The sequence below is a fragment of the Esox lucius genome, chromosome 12 (genome assembly GCF_011004845.1).
Source record: "Esox lucius isolate fEsoLuc1 chromosome 12, fEsoLuc1.pri, whole genome shotgun sequence".
In the NCBI taxonomy this organism is placed as follows: domain Eukaryota; kingdom Metazoa; phylum Chordata; class Actinopteri; order Esociformes; family Esocidae; genus Esox; species Esox lucius.
The window spans coordinates 12,731,769-12,759,731 of record NC_047580.1 but is presented as its reverse complement, the minus strand read 5'-3'; the positions used below and the strand labels follow the sequence as shown (position 1 = coordinate 12,759,731).

Sequence of the window (27,963 nt, the reverse complement as noted above, 5' to 3'; positions counted from 1 at the left end):
ATTTGGTAAGTAATACTGCATACTCAGAACTTTACTTAATAATGGGACTGCTGCACTGCAAAAATAGATTTTTTAATAATAAGAAAAAAAAATCTTGAATCAAAGCCAAAGAAAATCTGCCAGTAGGTTGAGAAAATTGAAGACAGAATATTTAGAAAACAAGCAAAATCATCTAATTCACATCCAACTTGATTCTTAAAATAAAACTATAAGATTTATAAGTCTCATATCAAGTCAAGGAGGATTTTCCACATTTTTACAATATGCTATTGTTCCACAACACATCACATCTGGTCTTCTTCCCTTGCAAAGTGATATACAGTGAAGCAGTTTTTATTCTTTTTTGCACAATACTCAAAAAGGATTTAAAATTATATTATGTGGCTAAAGCATAGATTAGGTTTTATTTAAAGGTTTGGGCACGTATTGGTTTTACCATTTCTACCTAGTCCCCCTAGATCATGTCACCAAAAGCACTGAGACAGTCCTTATATAATCCAAATGAAGTATGTTTAATATTTGGTTGTATCCTTTGCATGCAATAACTGTCTGAAACCCACTGATCCTACCAAATGCCAGTTATCTTCTCTGGTAATTCTGTGTAACAAATAGATACGGCACCTACTCTGGGCAAAGCAGTTCAATAAACTTACTTCAATAAAATCTTGTAATTCCGATAAAAAGTCATCTTTAATTGGATTCAAATCAACAGATCTCCATTAAAAACTCCCTTGTTGCTATCGCAGTGTGTTAGGCATCATTGTCATGCTGTGTGACAACTGCTTGAAGATCCAACAACTTTAATGGAGACCCGGTGTTGTGACTGGATATGACATTGCGCTCCCACATGCCTTGGTATTCTCCTGACTTCTATGCTCACGTCCAAGGCATCCAGTTCTAGAGGCAGTAAAGCAACCCCAAAACATCACTGAACCTCCTCCATGTTTGGCTGTGGGGAAGGTGTTTTGAAATGAAGGCCTAAAAATGCTAATCAGATAATTTTCCCTCATGGCTTTGGGAACCTGTGAAATGTATAGTCTGTGGGCGGTTTTTTGTTTTGAAAGAATGTCTTCCGTCTTGCCACCCGACATCATAGTTTGTCTGGACTTGTTAATGATCTTCAGTGTTCCGTGTTGTATGTAATGACTTCGAAAGGCTATGTATCCCTCTCCCGATTCACAACTTTCAACAATAAGATCCAGTATAATTTTTGTTAGCTCCTTGAGGACTGTGGCTATGTCTGCAATGTGCAAGAAAAACATTTTCAAAGAAATCTTACAGGAACAGCTGATTTTATTCAATTAATCTCAGTTGAGGTGACAGTATTTTACATTTGTGCATGATTTGGAATGTGATTGGTTAAATCTGAATACTGTTAAATTCCCTTCAATAAAGGGTGTTCACAATTATTCACTTATATATTGTTAGAAACAAGATCATATTGAAGGCATGTAGTCTTTATATCCACTGTAACTTCAGATTATTATTGTTTAGTCTCTGGGGTCATAGGAAAATCATCCTCATGGGATCAGTATGTACAGAACAATGATTGTTTGCAGGACACACTGTTCACAAGTTATCGAACAAGGTCAAGGCTAAATTACGGATCAAAATGACCAAGAACATTGTGGTTATCGCTGATCTGATACTGGGTAAATATAGCATTATGTGTTGAGGGTTATTTTAGAAAAAAAAAATTTTTTCAGGGAGAACACTGCCTCTGTTTCAGCAAAATGTGAAATAGGATGAGAGCGAGAGAAACAAATGACTTGACTACACTCCCAGCCAATCCCTATGAGGTTGCTGTCTGATGTTTGGCATTTTGCATTTTTTAAACATAACATCATGGGGAACTGCCTTGGTCCAATTGGCAAATCCCAAACACACATACCCAAACACACCGCAGGTCAACTAACAAACGCCTCTCACACAGTGACTCTCAGTTCTCCTCTGTCACCTCACCCCCCACACCACCCGCTCCATGTCTATAAATACACATTCATATTAGTCCAGGGTTCCATTTTCTCCCTCCTCTCTCATATGTTCCCATCTGTTTTCCTGTCTTTTGCCCTTCTCCCTCCCACTCATTTTCTTTCTCGCCATTTTCTTGTTCGTTTTCTGTCTGTCTCTCATACACTCAGAGAGAGCGACCGAGAGGGTTGAAGTGAAGTCTCACTGGCTGGCTCATTACAAGCCATTATAAAAGCCCTGTTGCTACAGCAACGGCACCATTTATCTCCATGGAAACTGACCGTCATGTCGTGGTGGTGCATTCCATAGATATATCTGTGGTGCATTCTCCTTCACAGAGAGAGGGAAGAGACAAGGGGAAGCCACTGAGTTGATGGCATAGTGACGGGAGGAGGCGAGGAGGCGTAGTGACGAGGCTAGAGGAGGGGAGGAGAAGGAGGAGGAAGTTGCTGACTCCTATGACGGTTACATCTTGGTAGTGGAGCTCATGTCCTAAAGGAGATATCATCAAAAGGAACATAAGATTATGTGAATAAATGAACGAATCAGTCGCTTGGAAAATAATATATCGAAAGTAGATAATTTTTTAAGGGAATGTTCCAAACTGCGACACTAACCAAAACACACTCGTACTGTGGTCTGTCTTTGTCCCCGTGCACCCGGAGGCTGTGTAACACCGCATCGTGGACCGTAGCAAATAGGCAGCTTTTAGGGATTGACTCACAGAAGAAACCTGCAATGGATAACTGCTCCACCACACAGACTGGAGTAGAGACAAACAAGGTTAGACAGCACATATGCCTGAACCTGAAACACAAAGACAAACCACACACGCTAAGGTCAGCAAGATCAGCACCGCCTGAATTATTTACTACACAAGCTCACCTTGGCATCCAGCTAAATAGACATCAATGCCAATCTCTTTATAGTCTCTGAATATCTGAGGAAAAAATAGAAAGAAAGTTCACATTTCAAATGTAAAGGCAGAAAACCAGACAGAAAGACACTAATCTTAACCCCCCCTCCCCATTTCCCTGTCACTGTCCTGTCTTCATCCCCTTTGCACTTATCCCTCCCCAGTCTATTCTTCTTCTATAGCACCTTCACATTCTTCAAAAACACATGCCCTTGCCACACTAACAAACACACACATACGTTTTTCAAAATCTTCACTGTAACCGTGTCGACAAAGCTGGCTGTGGACAAGTCCAGGATGATGGTGTGTGTGCTGTTGTCGGCGCTCTTCCCGCTCTCGCTTTCTGATCCGGTACTGGCTGCCTGTGTTATGTGATTGTCACCATAACTACCAATCTCAGAGTCCTGGTCAGACCCGGTACCTTGCTGGTCAAAGGCCCAGTTTACCTTGGATTGACAGAGAGCATTTCAATGTTTCCTCTGCTCTTATCAAATACAAATATTCAAATTTCTTATATATATTTTCAGGGGGCTAGCCAAAAGCTGTGATTTGAACATGCTTCAGCAACGTTGTCTTTATTTTCCACATTCAGTATTATCCTGTTTCCTGTAGCGAATCCTACTACATACCTTTCCGTTGGCGGTGCTGTCAGTTACGACAACGGCCAGTTGGTTCCCTCTCAGGTCTTGGAAATCCTTCTCTACATCCTTATCTTCTGGGTGGACTGTTCCATTGGGTAAGTGTCCATTCAAACACTTCTGTGAAGGAAAAGGGAGATGAATGAGAATCAGATGATAGCAACGTGTAAATGTATGTCTGAATGTTTGTGTGTATGTTCGTTAGTCCTATAGTGGAATGTGTGTTTGTTAGATCTATAATGTAATGTGCCGGTTACCTAACACAGGAGGTCAAAAAGAATTGCCTATGTAGAGTTTCAACATCCTGATTTTGGAGGGAAACGGAAGTTACGTTTAGGATCTGGTGAATTGGTGAATGCTGCAGAGGGTGATGTGTTTCACCTGGTTTTTTGCCTTTATTTTGGCTCTCTTTTCTTCTTTTTTGTCTGCCCTTTTTTGTTCAGAATCTTTTTTCTTTTTCTTCATTAGTAGCTTTCCTATGTCAATTCCACTCTGTGAGAGAAAATAAAACAAAGCAGTTGAAAGATTTGGAGGTACAGGGTGATGGATGTGCATCACACACACCCAGACACACACACACACACACACACACACACCCACCCAGACACACACACACACACACACACACACACACACACACACACACACACCCACCCAGACACACACACACACACCCCCAGACACACACACACACACACCCCCCCCCCCACACACACACACCCAGACACACACACACCCCCAGACACACACACACCCCCAGACACACCCAGACACACACACACCCCCAGACACCCCCCCCCCCCCCACACACACCCCCCCCCCCCCACACATACACACACACCCAGACACACACACACACCCAGACACTACCTTCTCCAGCAGGGCATCCAGGTATAGCTCAGCGTTGGTATAGTACATTGTGGTGGAGGAACGGAAGATAATGACACCTGGTATCTCTTTCACCTGTGGGGCAAACCAACACACAAATGGTTGTTTCGATGGTCATTTAGAAACCGCTTTAAAGCCCACTAACTATCCACAGCAACGTCTTCCGGCCATTATACAACATCCCATGGATCTCCCGGCCACAAATGGCTTGAAATTACACTTCAGCACCACAGTGTTGTGCCTAAGGGGCACTGCGGTGCCTGGCAGACATCAAAGCTAATCTCTTACAGCCACAGCTTATCACAACCAATTCTCTGGTGGCACTAATGACCAGTATGGACAATAATAACGTATTTGCTTGCTAGCTTGCTAGAGCCTGAATGTACATTGTGGTCCATGCAACTGATAGCTATGGAGCAACAAATCACACATTTCACATTTGCAATTAGTCATATTCATGTTTATTCAACAGTGCTAATTAGAAAGGTAAATGCATGAGCTCAGTGTCTATGAATGATACCAATGCTAATTTGAATATAAAAGGCTGGCCTGTTAAATTCACCAGAGTATCAAAGTCAATTTTGCCAATTCTCAAAAAGCTGCATTCCTCATGTGGGTTCTTGTTCACACCAAACCCATCCTTTTCCTGGACAATGTGAGCCACAACCCACACGGGGAAAGCATTTTAAAAGGCTAAATAGTAACCGTTATTTTGGGATTTACAATTTGCCTAGGAAGTGCTAAAATCCAGAATCCTAGAGGTGAAGAAACTAACGTGTTTCTGGCGTTTGGCTAAACCAAGGAGTTTGGGTAGCCAGGCAGCGTAGGGAAAGCAGGGAAGTTTGGTGCAGTTTTAACACTTATAACACCAACATGAGATAAAGCTAACAGCCAAGTGCATGTGACAAATAGGAGCAATAGGAAATAATCAATTGCAATCTTTTGGTATCCCTATTGGGTTAAGCCATTTGACCATAGAATGTCTGACCAATTTTATTGTATTTTTTACTTCTGGGGAAAACTGTTTTCTCGATTTTCAAAAACGGTACAATGTACAAATAAGACTTGACTTCTGCTTTAAACAGTGAACCCTCGATTTGGTTTGCTCAAGGTCCACATTTTACCTGCATCCTTTTGGTTACTTGCCCAATTCTGTCTACTGCTTGTTTCCATTAACCCAACTACTAAGAGCTCCAAGCTCCTGCATCTCACCTCCTCATATGTATCTGTATCCAGGTAGAGCTCAGTCCCAGGAACCCGCCCCAGGATTGAGTAACGTGGTCTAGAAGAGAGAAAATATCATTCACTTCCAGAATAAAGGATGGACACAGTACCGTGGAAGGGAAATCGAATTTCTAAAACCAAACACTCCCAGACGCGTGCACACACACAGGCTCACAGTTGTGATCTGAAGATGACAGTGAGCAGTGAGAAGGCAATGGATGCAGCCAGACCGATATCCAGGTTCAGCAATACAGTACACACCAGCGTTACCAACCACACCATCTGGGGGCAGCAGAGATACAGGCAATCAATAGGGATTTCCCAGTCGCACTATATTAATCAGTAGTTAGCAGGGACGTCGCTAAGACTTATTTAATTAGCCCCTCCTAAATAAATCAATATATCAGTCCATATATTTTCTCCGTGATTCTTTTTTTGTCAACAGTTCCATTGCATCTAAACTTCTTACAAATTGTATAGAAATTGCATAGACTCATGTTCATTTGGCAGCATTTTTGGTTGAGTTTGATGCTTTTAACGTAACTCGCTCATCTGAAGAGAGCTCTCTTCTGTAGTAGCGAACGTCTCGCTACCCGCCACCCCCATTATTGGACATTTCTAATGGTCAGAGAAGTAAAACCTCCCAAGTTCAACATTTAAATGCACTGGAAAGCAACGGCACGTTTTCAGCTAGCCCACCACCATTTTTTGTAGAAATGAATGGAGGTTTAAAAAAAAATTTAGCTCTTAAATGTATGGACATTTTTAGAGAAGCTGCAATTCGTGAAATTCGACTTGCGCGACAGACCAGACGTCATGTAATATCAAAGTGATCAGTCTTTTTTTTTTTCCTTTACCTGAAGGCAAGAAAGCTATTCACAACTTTGTAGTAGACACTTCAGAGAAGACTAAGATCAATTATAATGTAATTCTACAAAATAGTAAGGTGGCCAATAATTGGGGATGTTGGCCGATAATAGGGGGTCCTATTTTTAAGGTAGGCCTATGTCATGACCAACTACTGAAAATATGAATTTCCCATTAATGACATGCTAGCTAACATTTGTATGTCACTAATATTCATCACAAACATTAACGACTTGATCAAATTATTACTCAGTACAAGATGATGTTTTTTTTAAATGTTGTTGGATATGCTGGTAATCTGGGGTTAGAGATGAGTTACGTTCAATTCTTCGGTTCAACGGAACACAGTTGCAAAACTGTGCGTGCTTCACAGATTCAGGTTTGTTTGGGCTTAAAGTTAACATATTGCAACGTTTTCTGTTCAGAGGAAGGGAGATCCGGTTATTACATGTTTATTTCTTAAATTACTTAATGGGCTGATGACAAAATCTGTTTTGAAATAATTCAGAATTCATCTAAAATCTCGTTTAGAAACAGATAATGTACTATACGTATATGTTCATTTACTATAAACTATAGTTGACAAAAGTAATTTGGCTACATACATCTGTTTTTGTGCCTTTTGTTGGTTGGATGGATGAGGACAAAGCTGGACTTTAATTTCATTATTTGGATAGAAATGAAGTTAGATCAGTGTCTAACACAAACTATACTGTACAGGTATACTGTAAGCCAACCTTGAACAAAGATAACCTTATTTTTTATAGATTTTACACCCATTGTTACTCTAAAGATTACTCTGTAACTCTGAAAATATGTTTTGGGGAGTATGCCCAGACCCACCAAAACAAGGCGTAGCCTTGTTATGATGCAGGTCTTATAGGACATAGATATTACAAATTGTGAAGTGACGTTTAAGGAAGTGTGGCTCTCACCAGGTCAACCTTGTTGCTCTTCCAGAGGGCAGGAATGTCAAGAAACTGCCTAAACATTCCTTTCAGGTTCACAAACACTATACAAGCCAGGACAGCCTAGAGGGCACAAACACACACACACACACTCATCAGATTAGTATTGGCATGTTGTGTGTATGGGGGGGGAGGATAGATAGATACCTTGGGTAGCTCTTCAAACAGTGTCCCCAGTTGCAAAACAGTGACCAGCACAATCACTGATGAAATCACCCCGGCAACCTGACAAAAATAACCAAACACACACACACACACACACACACACACACACATCAGCCGTCGCGTGTGGAAATATTAGGTGGTGGACCTTTCTGAATGTGTGTGTGTTTGTGTATGTGTGTATTACCTGTGTTTTGCCCCCCGTACTCTCCTGGATGAGGCTACGAGACAGAGAAGAGGTGACAGCGTAACATTGGAAGAATCCTCCAGCTGTGTTACTGAGACCCAGAGCCACCAACTCCTACAGAGACACAGAATGTAGACAGAGGACAGAGAGGGGGTGATAATGTAAGAGCCATATGGCACAGCGTTGGAAGGCGTAGCCTATGTTCCAGCCTTAACTGAGCCAGTAGCTGACAAGTGGCTGGAAAGCCCCATGTGTGATGTAAATTGTCAAGCTTTGCTCTGGAAGTGGGAAGCGTTGCCATCAGGGGTTTCCTGCGCTCACCAAGCTCCGGCATGGCCATGTGATACAATTGGATATAACTGCCAAGTGTCTGCCAGTCTCGTCACACTCATATCTGTAATCGTATCCCTTTGATCCCAAATGATACACATAAAGTGATCTAATTTACTTGGGATCAGAAAACCCAGAAGTGTGCTTCATATGCCGTTAAAGACTGACTGCATCTGAGTGTGCTGCTGTCTCTTCAAAGTTCAGTGCCAAGAAATTATCCAAATATTCAATAAATAAAATACAAAAACCTACAGTAAATAACGCATGTCTGGCTACTGGTGCCTACATTTATTGCAGACAAAGATTTTTGAGAGGAGCAAACATTTCTTTCTCAATACTTATGCCACAACATCTGTACAAATTAATGTGTCATTATTTGCTGGTGATCAATCATTAACATGGTTGGGCAAGAATAAATAAATACACTGGCAAGGAAGCATGGGCTCAGCTCCCAACAAGACGTGAGCTCTGGAACTGTGACGGACAAAAGAGGCTACTAACTACAACACTGCAAAATATCATAGATCGATAGCTAGAACCATAACTAGAACCATAACAGCCCTCTAAAAAAGAAATAGAAAATGTAGACATTAAAAACACATGTAAATCAAAGAATCAAGAACAATGTCTGAAAAAGGACAAAAACTTTTGTACAGAAGTACAAACAAAATGTTTCCAATGGACCCATTATCTTTTGAGTCTCACCGGCTCTGGGAAGAACTACGATGCCACAATGAAAATGTATCTAATTTTGGCAAGAAAATGAAAAAAATGAATCTTAATATTTTGGAAAAAGACTTGAGTTAGGGCTCTGTGGGTTGGAAAGTATCCTACATTTAGAAATAAATTATGTATTCTGAGCGACAAATAACATTTATATATACAACTTTCCTCTTTTATTTTGGCCAGTTTGATTCAAATAATAAATAGAAACAAATCTTATAAACACAATATGTGTGCTTCATTACTAAAGCAGTAGGAAGGAGAGGGCAGCATACATGAGATGTTGATGAGTGCTGTAATAAACTCTAAAATGAGTACAATGTATACATACACAAGCATTAAAATGTGTTGTCTGAAGCCTCCATATACGGTGTAGTGGTGTCGACTTTATGAGTATGTGTGTATATGTGCTTGCACAAGAATGCTCCAAAGGATAGTACTGTATTGTTAACTGCTGCTGTTCTACTTCTCCATACTTGACTAAGCAGAGCAGTCATTAAACATTCAGAACAAGAGAGCTGTTAGCTGGTACAGTCACAGTGTGTTCCCTGCCACTCTCAATCTTTCAGAGCAGAACAACCCCAAAACATGAGTTTTTGAGCCACTATGCCTGTATGTGTTTGTTTGTATGACCCACCTGGTTGCTGTCCACCTTGTAGCCATGTTTAAGGCCAAATGTCTTGCCCAAGGAGATATTAATGGCGTAGCCAACTATGGCCACAGCAAACGCATCGCCAACCACCGAACCCCACAGGCTGATGTCAGGTGGACTTGGAGGCTTCAGTCTAAAGTGGGAGAAAATGGGAAGATGGGCATGGGAGCGTTACAAGGGAATAATGTTGCTCTAGGATATATTGGCTAGGGAACTTCCACATAGTGCCATTTTAGAAGGTTTGTGCTCTACTTTTGACTCTGTCCAGGCCTTACTCAATCCATCCTTTTATATCTTGCTGGCTTTCTGCTAGGTCCTTCATATTGGTTACTGGTGTCAGACAAATGACACAAACTCATTGACCCATATTAAGTACATTGAATACTTGTGTAGGGTTAATCATTAAGATGCAAAGGAACAAATATTCATAAACACTGAATACTTGTTCAGAGTTAATCATTAAGATGCAGATGAACACATTGGAATTAGAGGGTTCCACAGAGGCCTACAACCATTGTGTTTTGGAAGTGTGCAACTGCAGCCTAAAATCGGGTGTTCCCACACGTGTTGACTCCAGCACTGTATGTGGCAGCATGTTAAATGTTTGTCTGTGGACTGCCTTAATGCCATAGTAGATGGCTTGCTAGCCTACGTCAGACACTACATTTCTGGCTATTCTAACCACTGGCAAAAGATTCTTTAAAAGTCTTGATTTTACCAGTCTCTCCATCCCGTACACCATAGGTGCATCAGAGACTTCCAAACATTTGTGAGTGCTGTCATTATGTTTCTTAAAAGGGTTGGGGTGAAGGACACCGTCTCCAAGCTCTTCTGCCAGCAACCCACAGCAAAGATGATGGATTTAAAATGATAGCTAAACTTACTGAGTTAAATGTACTTACTGTTATTGGGTCATGTAGTTGTCCCACTTAGCTATCTTTAGATGACTGCACAAACCGCAAGCAGCTCAGCAATTTTAAAAAATAAATAAAAGTTATGGTAGATTGCCTCAGCAAAACCCATGCCGTAGGCCTGTTTGGATCATTCTCTCCCATTGAACCAAAAATAAAAGGAGGTAGAGGCATGTCTCATGCATAACTGCTTTAAATGGATAGTAACATCTTGAAATGGATAGTTCACAATACTAAGAAGTATGAAAATAATGCTCACTACTGTACATCTCTGTTGATGAATGTATATAAAACATTTAATTCACTCAGACTATTCACCACATAAAAAATAGGTTTGCTAAACAGGTTTGCTTGATTCGTTATAGCTGTATGTCTCTCTTTTCCATTTTGGTTTTTATTTTGTGGAAATGTAAACACACACACACTCATAAACACTCATAAACACTCATAAACACTCACCCTTGGGGGATCTCCCCGACCACAGACACATTGTATTGGCTGTTCAGGTCCCCGTAGTATGAGATGAGTGTTGCTGCTATGATCTGTTGCACACCAATACACACAGCAGCACATACTAAGTTACCATGGTCACAACAACAGAAAAAACACTGTCCCACTTATTCATGTGTAAGTAAATCATTATTTCAGACCCTGGGTGGCTTCAAATCCATGCAGGAAAACAGGCCACTCATTTAAGAGAACTAATCACTACTACAAAAACTGCTAAGCAAATGATGAGCAATTCTGGACTGTTAAAGTAAGAATAAGGATATGACCACAGTACATGACTATAGCAGCTCAGTGCAACAGCCATGGGCATACACTTTGTTATAACATGTTTTCTAACGGATCTTGCAACAGCGGTTTTCCAACATTTTAAATTAATCATATGGTTGGAATGGTGCTGCCAATCCTCTCATAGATAATAAAATGAGTCAGATACAGAGAACCAAATTCTATTTAAATACATTTATTTTCAATGCAAACATGTAAAGACGTGATAAAGGCGTTTAACATTTATACCACATTATTTTTGGATACCTGTTGTTGACTGGCTAGAATGAGTTCTAGAACGCAGATTAATTCCTTTTAGCGGGACAGTAGAATGCACTGCACTTTCTGAAATACCGGACACCTTAATCGTGACGTAAAAGACACATTCATATCTACAATTGGACAACAACATAGGCAATTATGCTAGCACAAATTACGCATTTTCATATTTACATGTTTTAATAATGACGTTATGATTTGTCAATTTGCAACAGACACGACCCGGTCGTTCATTTGATCGGTTCTTTTATATAGAATCTTAGAGATGTGCAGATAGGTAGACCTACACCCAAAACATGAAAACGTCTAAATTAATAAAACATGAATTAGCTACGGACAGTTTTGTTAAAAATATGACAACTGTTCACAAGAGAAACTACACTCATAGATATTAGTCGTATTGACATGTTGATATTAGCCGTATTGCCCTCTAGTGGCATTAACTAGTACTCACATGTTAAACGAACCCAAAAGACTTGACAGAAAGACTACTATATGTGACTAATGAACAGGATAACACTGATCATGGTTAGGTGTTGTGGACTTACCACTATGAGTTCTATTGGAATTGGCATAGGCAGCTTCTTCTCATAGCAGGTGTTGAGTTCTTTGACGGTTATGAGGACCACCAAGGCCACTAGACTGACCACCAGGGCCCCAATGTTAGTCTCAGGAAGCAGTCTACATATATCAATTAGGAGCTGGGAGTGAAAGAGAGGGATGTTTGTAACTTAAATAGTAAAAAAAGCAGAAACACACCTTTGATATCCAAGGTTACATACAGCGTGCTTTTTGAACACAAAAACAGAGTTTTTTTTAAATACATTTTCACCAAACCAATTCAAATATAGCAGTATTTAAAAAATAAAATCTTGGTTCAGGAAGGATGACACTCCAAATGCAGTAGCTGTGCATGTTTAAGGGACTAGGTTTTAGACATATAGAGGGATTTGTCAGATTGATGGAAGCTATTATTTATGTCTTTAGCAATAGAGAGCAGTATCCCAGGCAGATTTGACCCTGTGGATCATATTGCTGTCAGTTTTACACAGCTGTCTGGCAAAGTAAGAACATGTGTCAAAGGGACCATATGTAACACTTGTACTGTACAACAAGTACAATACAATACTAATAGTACAATACTATACAGTACAATACTAATAGAATTGTACTGTAGTACTTGACTTGTGGTGTACTACTCAGTGGTGGCCCGGACATTGCAGAGGCCTCCCCGCTAGGTCGGACCTCGAGGCCCCTCCCCCAAAACCCCTCAAAATGTATCTTCATCTATTAACTATCTTATACCACTGCCTCTTACGTCAACAGACTGATGGCTGTCTACATTTAACAATACATATTCAATAATTTAAAAAAGAGAGACAAGTTTAAACTGCAAAAGCACAATTGCATCAGCAGAATATAGCCATTAAATCATTTTGACTCAAATATACTTTCAGTTTTATACACATTTATATCATTTGAATAATGATTTTGTCTAGTTATTGTAGAAATGACGAAAACAAAGAGCATTTATGGTAAAAAAAAAAATGCCCTTATGTTTTAGTCACATTTTAGTCCAATCAGTTATTGCCTCATTACCTATAGTAGCCTAAACCTATCACTATATCAAATAAGGCCAATGGAACATATAATGTTTCACATACAATGTTGATATTGCCTACAATAAGGCCTATTTATTACAATTATAGACGCAGAGTTGTGCACATTATGGAAGCGTGACATTTCCCGAAATGTATTTAGCCTGAGGAAAATGTGTGTTGCTCACCCGTTATTGTTCGAGCAGTTTAATTGACATGGATGGAATGTAAGAACTATCAGTTTGAAATGTAAGAACTATTCAAAAACGTTTGATAGTTAACAACTTAGGGTATAGGCTACCCACGTCTCCAGACACCACGGCACGGAATTTGCCTGCGCGTATATCCGAAAGCGCATCATGGGAAAAAAACACTGAGAACCTCTCTTTCCAAAATCCTCCTATCCATCTATGGTAGTTACATCTGACTATTGTGATTGTAACAAAGTTATGTTTGTCTAGTCTCGTTTTTGTCAACCAAAATGAAAAGTACTTTTCTTTTCGCTTTCTTTCTGTTTCTATTTAGTCAGCTATCCTCTCGTCAACTGCCACAGAAAAATAAGTGTTTAACGAACATTTTCGTCACTATCTTTATTGACTAAATGTACACTGATGTCGCGTTGGGAAGGCTGCTGTTGAAGACGTGGTGCTGCTAGCTAGCGCCTGCAGCAGTGTTTCGTCTGTAGAGGTGCTGATGATAGCTTTTTCTCTGGCTTGTCTAAATAACGACGTAATGTGTTTTATGTGAGCTTGATTAGACAACACTATTGCTGCGCTTTTGAGCCCTGCTTTGCTTTTTTCTTCTTCTCTAATGTCTACCATGATCTATCAAAATGCAATGAAAAGCTATCTATTTTGAAAACGGTGTAATGGCGTAATAATGTTCGTAAAATACGCAAATAACATTGTTACCAGATTCAGGGATTTTGAGACCAACCCCGTTTTCGCCTATAAGATCTGTTATGTTGCCTACTTCCCGGTTTTCTTTACCTGGCAGTCGAAACACCGGGGCTCTCAACGAGTGCGGGGGTTTCCCAGCCGCCAGGAGATATAGGCTGGTTGCTGGTGAAGACGTGCTGCTGCTAGCTACCTGCTGCGGTAGTGTTTCTTATGTGGAGATGCTGATGATAGCTTCCTCTCTGGCTGGTCTAAATAAGGATGTAATCTACTGGTGTTTTGCTCGAGCTCGTTCAGACAACAGTTTATTGCTGAGCTTTTGAGCACCGCTTGCATCTTTTCTTTTACTCATGTCTCTACCGTCATCTAGCAAAACGTAATGATTAGCATTTTTGAAATTCGCGCGTTCAAGAGGCGTAATGGCGTAGTAGTGCACGTAAGATACGCAAAAGTCATTCTTGCCAGATTCAGGGATTTTTAGACCATTTATTTAATGGAAGTGGATGAAGATCTGTTACGTTGCCTACAATACGGGATTCCTTTACCTGGCAGTTGAAACTTGGGGCTCTCAATGAGTGCCCTCAAAGTTTTTTCCTTTTTTAAAAAAAAAAAAAAAAAAAAAAAAATATATATATATATATATATATATATATATATATATATGGAGAAAACCATTATTGGTAAGGATGGGATGTGAGAAAAAGTTTTTTGGTGGAGGTTTTCCCCTTGTCACAGATCGGTGTGTTTGTACAGAGGACAAACATGACGGGACATGATGTGAGACTGTGTGACAAGGCGGGTCTATGAATTTGATGAGTTTGAGTTTTTTCTACACTTAAACTGCTTATACTGTATTTTTGTTGATGTTCTTTTTGTTCTTGACTTTGGTTTTGCTTTAAACTGCTTTGTCAATCGTCATTTCTTTTGCTGTAATGCCTTTGTCCCTAGAATCTGTCTTGCTGGGCTGCTCAGCCACTCCACCCTACAACAAGCCACAATCCTAAAAATCCAAAAAATGTCTAATTAGTCTAGGTTGTTTTGGTAAAGAATCAGGAGCCAAGCTTTACTACGAACAGCCAAGACACTGGAAGTGTAGGGTACTTTACAGTTGTGCTCATAAGTTTGCATACCCTAACTGAAATTGTGAATTTTTGGCATTGATTTTGAAAATATGAAAAAAAGGGATAGTGGTCATATGAAGCCATTTATTATCACACAGTTGTTTGGCTCCTTTTTAAATTACAGAAATCACCCAAATGGCCCTGATCAAAAGTTTACATACCCTTGAATGTTTGGCCTAAGGGTATGCAGACTTTTGAACAGGGGTCAGTTCATTTTTTTCTTTGTTGCCATGTTTCTTTTATGATTGTGCCATTCTGTTAGGACCTACAGTTTAATGTGAATCCCCTAAGAAATAATAGACATGTGTTTTGCCTGCTTACTTATGTTTTCTTCACAAATGGTACATATATTACCAGTTCTCCAAGGGTATGCAAACTTTTGAGCACAACTGTATGTTCTATTTCACATACACATGTGTAAGCATTTTAAGTGTGTTGGTGTGAAATGGAAAATTCCATTTTTGAAATTATTGGTGTATCCCAACTCCCACTGAAACAGCTTAATAGTGTCCAGGAACCAGCATTTTCTGTTGAGAAGTGCCTCAAGAGCAGATTGATATGCCTCTTATCAGGCTCTTCAAATCAAAACAAGAATTTCAGTGACAAGCCAAATTAATGGAGACTGAAAAACCTGACTGTTTGGTGAAAAACTTTACATTTTAAATGTGGGTCAAATATCTGTGTGCATGGTGTGTCTGTGGATGTGTCTGTGTACACACATAGACCAGTGTGCATGGTGTGTCTGTGGATGTGTCTGCATACTCCCATAGACCTGTGTGCATGGTGTGTCTGTGGATGTGTCTGTGTACACACATAGACCAGTGTGCATGGTGTGTCTGTGGATGTGTCTGCATACTCCCATAGACCTGTGTGCATGGTGTGTCTGTGGATGTGTCTGCATACTCCCATAGACCGGGGTGCGTGGTGTGTCTGTGGGTGTGTCTGCATACTCACATAGACCTGTGTGCTTGGTGTGTCTGTGGATGTGTCTGCGTACTCACATAGACCTGAGACAGCGGTCCGGAGAAGCGTGCAGGGTCAATACCGAAGACGTATTTGAGTTGGGAGGCGACGACGTGTGTTGCTGCTCCTGTCATGTAGCCACGTACCAGGGGCTCAGAAAGGTAAGTAACCACAAAACCAAAGCGCATCATGCCCAGCAGAATCTGAAATAGTCCACACAGCACAGTGGTGCTAGCGGCTATCTGTACTCTGTAGGCATCACGGGCTGCTAAATCTACACCTCCAGTCCCGTTGGTTTCATTTAGGGATGGGAAGTTACTGTCTGGAGCTAGCTTCTCTGTCACACTGCCTATCATGATGCTGATCACAGCAAATGTGCCTGGGAACACACACACACAACTTCATATTAGTGAAATCATTAAGGGAATATGTTCCTAAAAGCTTTCCTTGTCAAATCCTTTCACCAACCTTACACCAAGTAATTGAAAGAATTACATATGGTAAATATGGAGATAGGGAACAACATCAATTTTTGTTGTGCTAGGGGAAAAAACACACTCAGGATGCCAGGAATACTACTACAGAATTTATTGAAAATAAAATGAATGATAAGCAATAACACATAAAACAATACAATACAATTTAAACCTAACCTGAACCTCTGTGCTAAATATAAGTCTCTCTTTACCATGTGTTGGAGGTTGGAGTTAAAGAAAATGTGTGATAAAATGCATAAACACATGGAACAGCAACACATTTTAAAGAAGAAATTAAATGTGTTGCTGTTTTTCTTGTATATTAGCCAGCAGTGCAAGGCAATTGAGAATGAATTTAATTCACAGTTCTTTTAATAGCCGGCTGTCCAATGCAACTAAATCTTCGTTTGTTGTTCAACTATCTAACTAGCTAATTTTCTGCTGAAAGTTCACCAGAGAGCTAATAAATTGCTCTCTCCACTTTAGTCATAGCATCCTAATAGCCAGCATACATAAACCTTGTATCCATAAGTGGCCTTGATACCAAAATGCGAGCATTTATCTGTTTCTTTCAAAACCCCTAACTCTTAAGTCTCTCTTTGACAAAAACAGCTATATTGGAAGGAACACTACATTAAATGATTTGCAGAAACAAGACAAGACTCAGAAATAAATAATGTTATTCAACTTGAAAATAAACTGCACATGAAAATAAGTGTTTACATAAAATGTAATTATAATATAATGTATATAACAAATGCTGTTAAATATAATGCTGCTAATACATACATTTTAACAGAGTATTGCAAATAAATATTCCTTTAACCTAATAAAAAAAAAAAATTATTTTCTCTTTGTCATGCTTTCCACCATCTCTACACTCGGTCTTACCTATGGAGATGTGTCTGGAGGTTCCAAAGATGAAGTAGACTAGTACCGGATAGAAGGAAGTGTAGAGACCAAACACTGGGGGCACAGAGGCCAGGAGAGCATAGGCCATACCTTAAGGAAACATTACATGAATTACAGTTCTTTTCAAATATTATATGGGATTATTCTGGAACTATACACCGCTCAGCCATAACATTATGACCACTAACAGGTGAAGTGAATAACACTGATAGTCTCGTTATCATGGCACCTGTGAGATATATTAAGCAGAAAGTGAACATTCTGTCCTCAAAGTTGATGTGTTAGAGGTATGAGAAATGGGCAAGCGTAAGGATCTAAGCGCCTTTGATAAGGGCCAAATTGTGATGGCTAGACGATTGGGTCAGAGCATCTCTAAAACTGCAGGCCTTGTGGGGTGTTCCCGGTCTGCAGTGGTCAGTACCTATCACAAGTGGTCCAAGGAAGGAAAAGCTGTGAACCGATGACAGGGTCCTGGGGGGTCAAGACTCACTGATGCACATGGGGAGCGAAGGCTGGCATGTGTGGTGCAATCCAACAGATAAGCTGTAGCTGAAATTGCTGAAATGCTGGTACCGATAGAAAGGTATCAGAACACACAGTGCATCACAGTTTGTTGCGTATGGGGCTGTGTAGCCACAGACCAGTCAGCATGACCCCTGTCCACTGCCGAAAGTGCCAACAATGGGCATGTGAGCATCAGAACTGGACCACGGAGCAATGGAAGAAGGTGGCCTGGTCTGATGAATCATGTTTCCTTTTACATCACGTGGATGGTCGGGTGCGTGTGTGTCGCTTACCTGGAGAACACATGGCACCAGGATGCACTATGGGAAGGAGGCAAGCTGGCGGAGGGAGTGTGATGCTTTGGGCAATGTGCTGGGAGACCTTGGGTTCTGTCATTCATGTGGATGTTACTTTGACACGTATCACCTATCTAAGCATTGTTGCAGACCATTTGCACCCTTTCATGACAACGGTATTCTCTGATGGCATTGGAATCATTCAGCAGGATAATGCGCCCTGCCATGTTCAAGGGTATTTGAACATAGACTGTGGGCTCAAGGAAGCCTGTTTCTCATGTTAGTCAGGCAGTCTGCCCTAAAGAACATTCACCATTTTGTTCTTGAGCAACTCCAGTGTTGCTTTAGCCTTGTTCTCCAGTTAAAATGTGAATAACTTTTGCTCCACCCATTCTTCTTTCAATTTTAAGTAGATCCAAGTAGTCAAATTGTCCAATTCCTGCTAATGACATTTCACTGTACAGATGTAGCCTTGAGGCAGTGTTAGGTTTGTGCCGTTAGCCAGAAATCTTGTTTGGTTTCAATGTTGACAACAAAATGAGCACACCTGGACCAGGGGATAATGTCCCTGGTTACCCACATTTTCAGTAACCCACATTTTCTTGCCACCTTCCCATTCAGCCCAGTGATATGCAGATCTCTTGATATGGTCACTGGTGCACCATTACGCTACTCCCAGCAATTTAAATCTGGTAGCTCCTTCAAAGTGATTTTTGTCTTCTCTGTGGCTTACAGTGGGGAGAACAAGTATTTGATAACCTGCCGATTTTGCAGGTTTTCCCACTTACGAAGCATGTAGAAGTCTGTAATTTTTATCATAGGTACACTTCAACTGTGAGTGACGGAATCTACAACAAAAATCCAGAAAATCACATTGTTTGATTTCTAAGTAATTAATTTGCATTTTCTTTCATGACATAAGTATTTGATACATCAGAAAAGCGGAACTTAATATTTGCTATAGAAACCTTTGTTTGCAATTACAGAGATCATACGTTTCCTGTAGTTCTTGACCAGGTTTGCACACACTGCAGCAGGGATTTTGGCCCACTCCTCCATACATACCTTCTCCAGATCCTTCAGGTTTCGGGATTTTCAGCTCCCTCCAAAGATTTTCTATTGGGTTCAGGTCTGGAGACTGGCTAGACCACTCCAGGACCTTGAGATGCTTCTTACGGAGCCACTCCTTAGTTGCCCTGGCTGTGTGTTGTGGCTGGAAGACCCAACCACGACCCATCTTCAATGCTCTTAGAGGTTGTTGGCCAAGATCTCGCGATACATGGCCCCATCCATCCTCCCCTCAATACAGTGTCCTGTCCCTTTTGTAGAAAATCATCCCCAAAGAATGATGTTTCCACCTCCATGCTTCACGGTTGGGATGGTGTTTGTAGGGGCCTAAATACAGTTTCCAACTAGAATGTGAATACTTGACTAATTGTGATTCAATTATGTAAGTTAATATGCAAACAATAGTAACTACACTGTTAATTTGTTTATTCGGAATCAGAAGGAATATTTACAGTATTTACAGGTTAATGTATTTACAGTTCATGTTTACAGTATGTAGTAACTTAATTGTTTTATTCTTCACACCTATATGTGTGGATTATTTAGAATGCATATAATCTAATTTCTTACATTTGTAATTTCTGGGAATAGGATATTGTTATTGTTATGTCCTAGTACTGACCTCACCTTTATTTTTCTTTGATACTCTCACAAGGAAAGGTTTTTGGGGGTGATGTTCTGGCAGTCTGGCAAGAAGAGAGTGGAGCCACACAGTTTTTTGAACTCTCGTGATTCTCCCTAATATTAATGATTCTGAAATTGGCCATATGTGTGTATTAATTTCTGCTTATGCCAAAGTAAATAGTTGAAGTTCACGAGTGGTCCTGTGGATTTATTGACGTGGATCTGGACGAGGGGAATCTTTAGAGCGTCAAGCTAAGGCTTCATACATTGGAAACCTATAGTGTTCTTGGGGTTGTACTCATCCTTCTTCTTCCTCCAAACACGGTGAGTGGAGTTTAGACCAAAAAGCTCTATTTTTGTCTCATCAGACCACATGACCTTCTCCCATTCCTCCTCTGGATCATCCAGATGGTCATTGGCAAACTTCAGACGGGCCTGGACATGCGCTGACTTGAGCAGGGGGACCTTGTGTTTGATGCAGGATTTTAATCCATGACGGCGTAGTGTGTTACTAATGGTTTTCTTTGAGACTGTGGTCCCAGCTCTCTTCAGGTCATTGACCAGGTCCTGCCGTGTAGTTCTGGGCTGATCCCTCATCTTCCTCATGATCATTGATGCCCCACCAGGTGAGATCTTGCATGGAGCCCCAGGCCGAGGGAGATTGATTGTCATCTTGAACTTCTTCCATTTTCTAATAATTGCGCCAACAATAATTGCGCCATCCCAGCCTTGTGCAGGTCTACAATTTTATCCCTGATGCCCTTACACAGCTCTCTGGTCTTGGCCATTGTGGAGAGGTTGGAGTCTGTTTGATTGAGTGTGTGGACAGGTGTCTTTTATACAGGTAACGAGTTTAAACAGGTGCAGTTAATACAGGTAATGAGTGGAGAACAGGAGGGCTTCTTAAAGAACAGGTCTGTGAGAGACAGAATTCTTACTGGTTGGTAGGTGATCAAATACTTGTCATGCAATAAAATGCATACAATGTGATTTTCTGTATTTTTGTTTTAGATTCCGTCTCTCACAGTTGAGATGTACCTATGATAAAATTTACAGACCTCTTCATGCTTTGTAAGTAGGAAAATCTACAAAATCAGCAGTGTATCAAATACTTGTTCTACCCACTGTATCTCAGTCCCCGTCTTGATTTTTCCTAACATAAATCCAATATCACCTTAAAATAATAGATTTTTTGTTTCATTGTTTAAAAAAAAAGAATAATCATGTATAACAAGTGTGAAGCAGTGGGGATGAAAATCAGCACCTCCAAATCCGAGGCCATGGTCCTCAGTCGGAAAAGGGTGGCTTGCCCACTTCAGGTTGGTGGAGAGTGCCTGCCTCAAGTGGAGGAGTTTAAGTATCTAGGGTTCTTGTTCACGAGTGAGGGAAGGATGGAACGGGAGATTGACAGACGGATCGGTGCAGCTTCTGCTGTAATGCAGTCGATGTATCGGTCTGTCGTGGTGAAGAAAGAGCTGAGCCGCAAGGCGAAGCTCTCGATTTACCAGTCAATCTACGTTCCTACTCTCACTTATGGTCATCAGCTTTGGGTCATGACCGAAAGGACAAGATCCCGGATACAGGCGGCCGAAATGAGCTTTCTTCGTAGGGTGGCTGGGCGATCCCTTAGAGATAGGGTGAGAAGCTCGGTCACCCGGGAGGAGCTCAGAGTAGAGTCGCTGCTCCTCCACATCGAGAGGGGTCAGCTGAGGTGGCTTGGGCATCTGTTTCGGATGCCTCCGGAACGCCTTCCTGGGAAGGTGTTCCGGTCCCGTCCCACCGGGAGGAGACCCCGGGGAAGACCTAGGACACGCTGGAGGGACTATGTCTCCCGGCTGGCCTGGGAACGCCTCGGTGTCCCCCCGGAAGAGCTAGAGGAAGTGTCTGGGGAGAGGGAAGTCTGGGCATCTCTGCTTAGACTGCTGCCCCCGCGACACCGGCCCCGGATAAGCGGAAGAAGATGGATGGATGGATGTATAACAACATTTCAATGTACCATTTGTAATTCTCTAATATGAGAGAATTTGTCAGGGGCCTGAATACTTTTCGAAGTCACTGTTAATCTTAGATGGTGTCAAGTAACATATCAAGTAACATTTTTCATAATTGATTAAACCGTAATTGATTATGACAGTTACATTGAGTTGAATCTGGGTTTTGGTGGTGACTGTTGTTTAAATTAAAGAAATTACAGAGTTTATCGTTTTTTCTGTTTGATATATTCACCAAATTACCAGAAATGTTTTGAATGCATTTTTATTCAAAAACATATCATTATAATTTCAAAACCATTACTTGTGATGTTATTATGAATTCTCTACTTAATGTCATGTTCTCCTGGACCCCAGAAAAAGAGTGAAAATCCTGGGACCCATTTAACCTGACCCCCTCAATATGAAACACAAACTTCGAGTTTCGGTAACCTCTTAACAAATTAGTCAGAGATACCTGTTACCAGGGCAAGTACCATTCTTTTTGGGCTATAGATATGTTTTTTCTCAAGTAGAGTTGTGTGGACCTGATTATTAGGATTAGATTGTGACCATCTCTATCCGCAGTCAAAAGTCTTTGTCTTCATAGACTTCTATTCAATTCAGAAAATTTTGCACAGTTCCACCACATGTTGATTGTAATTGAAGTGCTTTAAACAGTAGACACAGTACAGACCCTGAGGCAAGTGCATGATGCCGACACTGATGCCAGAGGTGAGGTCTCCCAGGGCGTTGTCTCTCAGTGAGTAGCGGGGCAGCCATGACAGTACAGGCAGAAAGCCCAGCACAGAACGCTTCAGCTTGGGCACTGAACACCTGGACCAGGGGAAGGGTTGGAGTGGAGGAGAGGTGAAGAACAGAATCATATATTTTTTAAATCCATTTATGACTAGAGAAATACTCATAGTGCGTACAGGCAACTGCACCTGGATTGCCACAGTGAAGGCAGAGGTTTGTTCCTGTTCATTTTAACAACTAAGTCATACAAGCTATGCTAAAACAAAAAATCTACATACATTGTGTCCCTTCATGACAAAGGGAACCATAAAACATATTTGGTTGTGAGAGATAGCCAAGGTCATGTTCAACCACTCAGTTACAAAATTGTGTGTAATCTGTTTTGGGGTTTTTAAATAGGCTGCTGCCAGGTGTTTATCAGTTGGCCTTGAACGAGAGTGATGTCATGGCCTATCCACCACAGACACATGACCCTGTACCCAACACACAGCTAAAAGAATGGATGACTGTAGCTAAATTTTCATCCAATTGGCAACAGCTTTTCATAACAAGTATTCTAAAAGATGAATAAAAAAACACCAGTTGTTGTTTTCACCAAGACGGTATGCAGACAGAATAATGAAGTAATGCACATGAAAATAATGATAATTTGTATCACAACTACAGCTGTGTGAAATTAAAACTTTCTAAAGTTGAGTGACTAGCCTGTAGTAAAAATAATATCTGATATTAAATCTTTATCCCTATTCTGTTTTTCTCAACAGATACACTTATACACAATTTATTTTCAAATTCAAACATAAGCATTGCAGCACCCACAAGACCTTAAAACACAAACAATATCTTCCACCCTGTGCACAGCAAAAGATGGCCTACTTCCTCTCCAGGTCATAGGTTAAACACCACAGAACAATGTATTTTTCCACAGACCAGGAAAAGTAACAGCGCCACCACCAGCAGTAGTCACAATGTAAAAAAAAATATAATAATCAAACCCACACTATCACAATATAAACCTCATTAACTATTTACATGGTGCAGTATTTTGTAGCCCACTCTACCAATAATGTAACCCCTACAACAGCATCACAATAAATAAACAGTTTGATTCTCAGCCAATGTGTGTATAACCTCAGTCCTTTATATTGCGTTATTCCCAACAATTCATGTTCAGTGTGCACACCCCATCATTGAATCACACATGGATGACAAGTGGATGGGCGACACGTCAATTCAGACATCACACAATTGTAGTTGAGACACGTATTGTAAGCTATAATCTGGAAGAATAAAGAGTAATATCCTCAGAAAACTACCTCTCCCGTGGTGTGTTGTGCAACTGCCACTCTTAGTTATATTTTGAACCTAACTCAAACTACTTATTTGGAGGTTACTAAAATATGTTTCTTTCCTGAGGACAATTTATTGGTATTTATAGCAGCAGCCTACTTTGCAGCGACCTGTTTTGGCTGCACAGTCAACACCAGATTTGCAGCCATTTTTGACAGTATCCCTTTCATTTGGCTATACACATCAAATGAGGAATAAATCTGAAGAAACTATTGATCATGTCACGCTATGCTTTGATTTCATGGCATGAGAGGTACCGGGTCCTGGCGTTAGGAGATGCCGGCAATTCATTTAAACACTGGGCAATATTGAAATTTTCTTTGATTAGAAACTTGACACTGTCCTGGGTTAGCCAAAATAATATAGAAACCCTTGCTCTGACAAATTGTCTTTCGTAGTTATGAAGATATCGTTCTACAAGATTGACCTGCAAGTTGTATTTCTGAAGTTTTTTCTAATGTAAACAAACACTTGTTTTCCATTACATCCTGTCTCCCCTGAGCCAACAACTTCATACAACTGAAGAGAAGCTAACATGTTAGTAACCTTCAAAGTTAAATGTAATGTTCCTTAAATTAACTAGCTAACTACTGTAATAAAGTAAAGTTTTAAACCTATGCTCGAGCCAGACATTACATTCACACAAGCAATTATTTTTGCTTTTAAAGCTGAGTCACCAATGTTAATCTGATAATGATAATCTGTTTAAATTTGTACTGTGGATTTTGCTGTGTGCTTATTTTCTATATGGCCTAGATTTCAGTCTCAAAAAGTAAACTTTTCACCTCTGTCTAAATGTCACACTGCCTGGACCAACTGTATATCTCTTTCTTTTTGCAGTCTCAGAGTGTGATAGATTAATACAGTGGTGAAGCATCACTCTTTGATAAGTTAATATTTAGTGACTGCGTTGTAATACAATATAAGTTCAATCGGTGGAGATATTGTTTCATACTCCTCTGTGACAGTATTTGGTGGTAGTCCCATATGTTGCAGGGTTGTCAAGCAAACTATTTTAACCTGTTGACATTTGAATTTAATGTATTTCGTGTCAGCCTTCTGTGTATTATTTACACGTTTTACCTTTTTTGTTGCACTTTTCCAATTGAGAATGTAATTAAATGTGTTTGAAATGCAGTACCTTAATATGGAGAAGGCATGGACTGCTCTAAATGTGAAAATGCATGACTGTAAGTTCCAGGGATTTACTATTTTCAACCATATGTGTATGCATTGATTAATGATTGGTGCACTTCTGGAACAAAGTCAGTTATTTCTTAACGTGTAACTTAATATATATATATATATATACTTAATAGTTGATTTTTGTTAGTGTTTTCTGGTCCATTGCCTCAGGCTTGTTGACCCAAATCAACGTCTCATACTGACAGGGGTGTGTCCCAGTATTAACATAGGAACTGGTGTAGTCTGGTAGTTGTGCTGTTAAAGTGAGAGGAGTCAGCAGCTGTTGCAGATGTGTTACTAATTGTAGGGTTACACATATACTGTTCATGTAGTTTGTAAGATAGCTGTAAATTAAGTGAATTTTCCGGATTTCAGAAGTAATATTCAATTGCAACCAATGCAACAATTTTATTGTTGAGTTGCCGATGTGAATTCAATGAATCAGTTATTATTTTGTTACCATGTTGAAAAGTTATTTACTCTTTACTATATACCAATTCAATTCATATTTTGACCGTTGAGTGTTAAAGAGTAACTACTCCAAAGTGTTTTTTTCCATCACAAAATTCTGACGTGTTAGTCCTTTTAGTCAGAGGAGTTAAAGTACAAAGTAAAAGTACTTGGCTGTGTTCACCAGCTGAAGGAAGTTCCTAGGTAGGACATAAATGACCAGGTATGTAATTTAAGTCATAATTAGGAGCTTTTCTCACCTGGTGAACACAGCCTGCTGCTGTTGAACACTGGGTAAGTACATTTACATTCAAATTTTTACACCTCTACTTATAGTTCAGTTTGTCTGAACTTGTGAAAGTGAAAGTCACTAAATGCACTGGGAAACTGACAAAACAAGGCACATGGTTTGCTTCAAAAGGGTGTCCTCAGTCTGGTTCCATTTGTGTCAAGGTTTGATTTCATTGTAGGTGAGAATTGTAGGTGAGAATGCAGGCCAGACAAAACACATACAGTAGTCTTATTCTTTTTGGTTAAGTATGAAAATCCTAGATATAAATTATTATTTATACATTGTCATAGCAAAATTAATGATATGAAAATCTATATTTCCTTATGATTTGCTCTGGCAATCTAGTGTGCACTTCAGAATGACTTTGATGGAGAAATTGAGGCTTAATAGGATCCTGCTTGTACCATTTACAAGACTGAATTTAAACAATGACACGACTGGACTCCATCTCCTCTTCCCATACTGAGATCAGAACAGTGTTAGCTAGTCCTGGGTGGTTAACAGTGGGGGGCATTTTGTTTATTTACGCTTTTATTTATGCTGGTAGTTTAGTAGAAATCTTACATATTGCCACTGTAATCATTTTTACAATGGCACAATGGTAGTAGAGACATATAAAATCTCAATATCTGCTGGGCTTGTAAATAATTTGAGACCAAAGAGGCTGCTTTAGATGTATATGTTTTCCAGGAGGAGGTGCTGCTCAGCCTGTTGTTTTAAAACATAAGATCTGACATAATTGTGCGGCAGGAATCACACGATATGCAAATGTCATGTACATTTTATGCAAATATCCTGTTACATCACAATTCATTGTCAAATTAAAATAACATTAATGACGAGTTTGTGCTCTTACCTGAGTGAATCTTTCATCCTCTTCTTTATTGGTTTGGTGTATTGAATCCGTCTTTTGGCCACCTTGTTCAGGCATAACTCATCCATAACGTCCCTATGTATGTGAAACTCCCCAGCACCCTGCTCCTCAGCACTCATGGCTATAAGTCTTTATCTGTCTTCCAAAACTGCCTGTGCGTTCTTCTTTCAGTCTGTCGGTCCCAAATGAAACACTGTTCAGATAAAAACCTCTTGGCCCTAATTGTCAACAAACTCCCTAGCAACTTGTTTACAAAATACAAGAAGCCACGCTTAAGTCACAGCTTAGTCCTGAATGTACTCCTGGCTGTGTCCTGGTGTGTATCCAGTTTGACAGTGTGGGAGTCAATTTCCACTCCTGCCCTTATGAAGGAATACCTCACACTCCTATCCTGCCCAATCATGCTGTCCCCTCCAATAAAATAACAATGTATTTGTCATGCACGCAGTTTACAACAGGTATAAAGGTGCAGGGAAATGATGCTAGTTTCTTCAACAATGCATCCTATTATTCATTGAACAATATTAATATATTGAAATTGAAAACATCTTGTCTGGAGTTATTGTATTGATAGTTTGCATGGTAACAGCCTGATGTTTATACAATAAGGTAATAGATCATAAAAGATTAACATGCTATGACAAGTATTATCTGGAATACAGGTGTAAAATCTTCTGTAATCCCTCTTCTCAAGGGAGGTTATTATATGTGATAAGTATGATTATATTTATAAAATACATAGAGGGTACAGTTTAATAATGTTTGTGATATCCAAATCATCTTAAAGGAGCAATTTGGGTTAAGCACCTTGGTCATGGGCACATTTATCACGTTTTCACTTTGTTGGCGCAGGAAATCAAACCAACCAGCTTAACTTGCTGAATGCTCTAACCACTAGGCTAACCGCATGTCTTGATAGCAGAAAGTGTGGCTTTGTGTGTGTGTGTGTGTGTGTGTATGTCTCTGTGTTTGAACTCCTCACAAAGATTGTTAACACTATTCATTAAAATAGTGTCAGAATTTAGGTTGATTTTAGGGATTAGGGAGTAAGTATAATTTTGTTAGATTTAGTAGGTTAGTTTTAGGCATAACAGTTATCAAAGTTGAAGTAAAGGTTAAGGTGAGAGTTAGATTT

The 27,963-nt window shown here is 40.1% G+C and overlaps 1 protein-coding gene across 1 annotated transcript; it reads right to left on the bottom strand.

The window, feature by feature from the left end:
- Positions 1–1,278: 1,278 nt before the first annotated feature.
- LOC105013875 (solute carrier family 26 member 6) lies at positions 1,279–27,173 on the bottom strand. The gene is made up of 19 exons (XM_010875712.4): positions 26,811–27,173; positions 22,616–22,755; positions 17,436–17,546; positions 16,107–16,447; positions 12,039–12,191; positions 10,897–10,979; positions 9,512–9,659; positions 7,822–7,935; positions 7,620–7,697; positions 7,440–7,535; positions 5,813–5,919; positions 5,626–5,695; positions 4,396–4,488; positions 3,907–4,017; positions 3,517–3,645; positions 3,127–3,333; positions 2,857–2,911; positions 2,589–2,734; positions 1,279–2,463 (listed from the first exon to the last, which is right to left on the bottom strand). The coding sequence occupies exons 1-19, from the start codon at positions 26,945–26,947 to the stop codon at positions 2,437–2,439; spliced, it is 2,346 nt and encodes a 781-aa protein (XP_010874014.2). The 5' UTR covers positions 26,948–27,173; the 3' UTR covers positions 1,279–2,436.
- Positions 27,174–27,963: the final 790 nt, after the last annotated feature.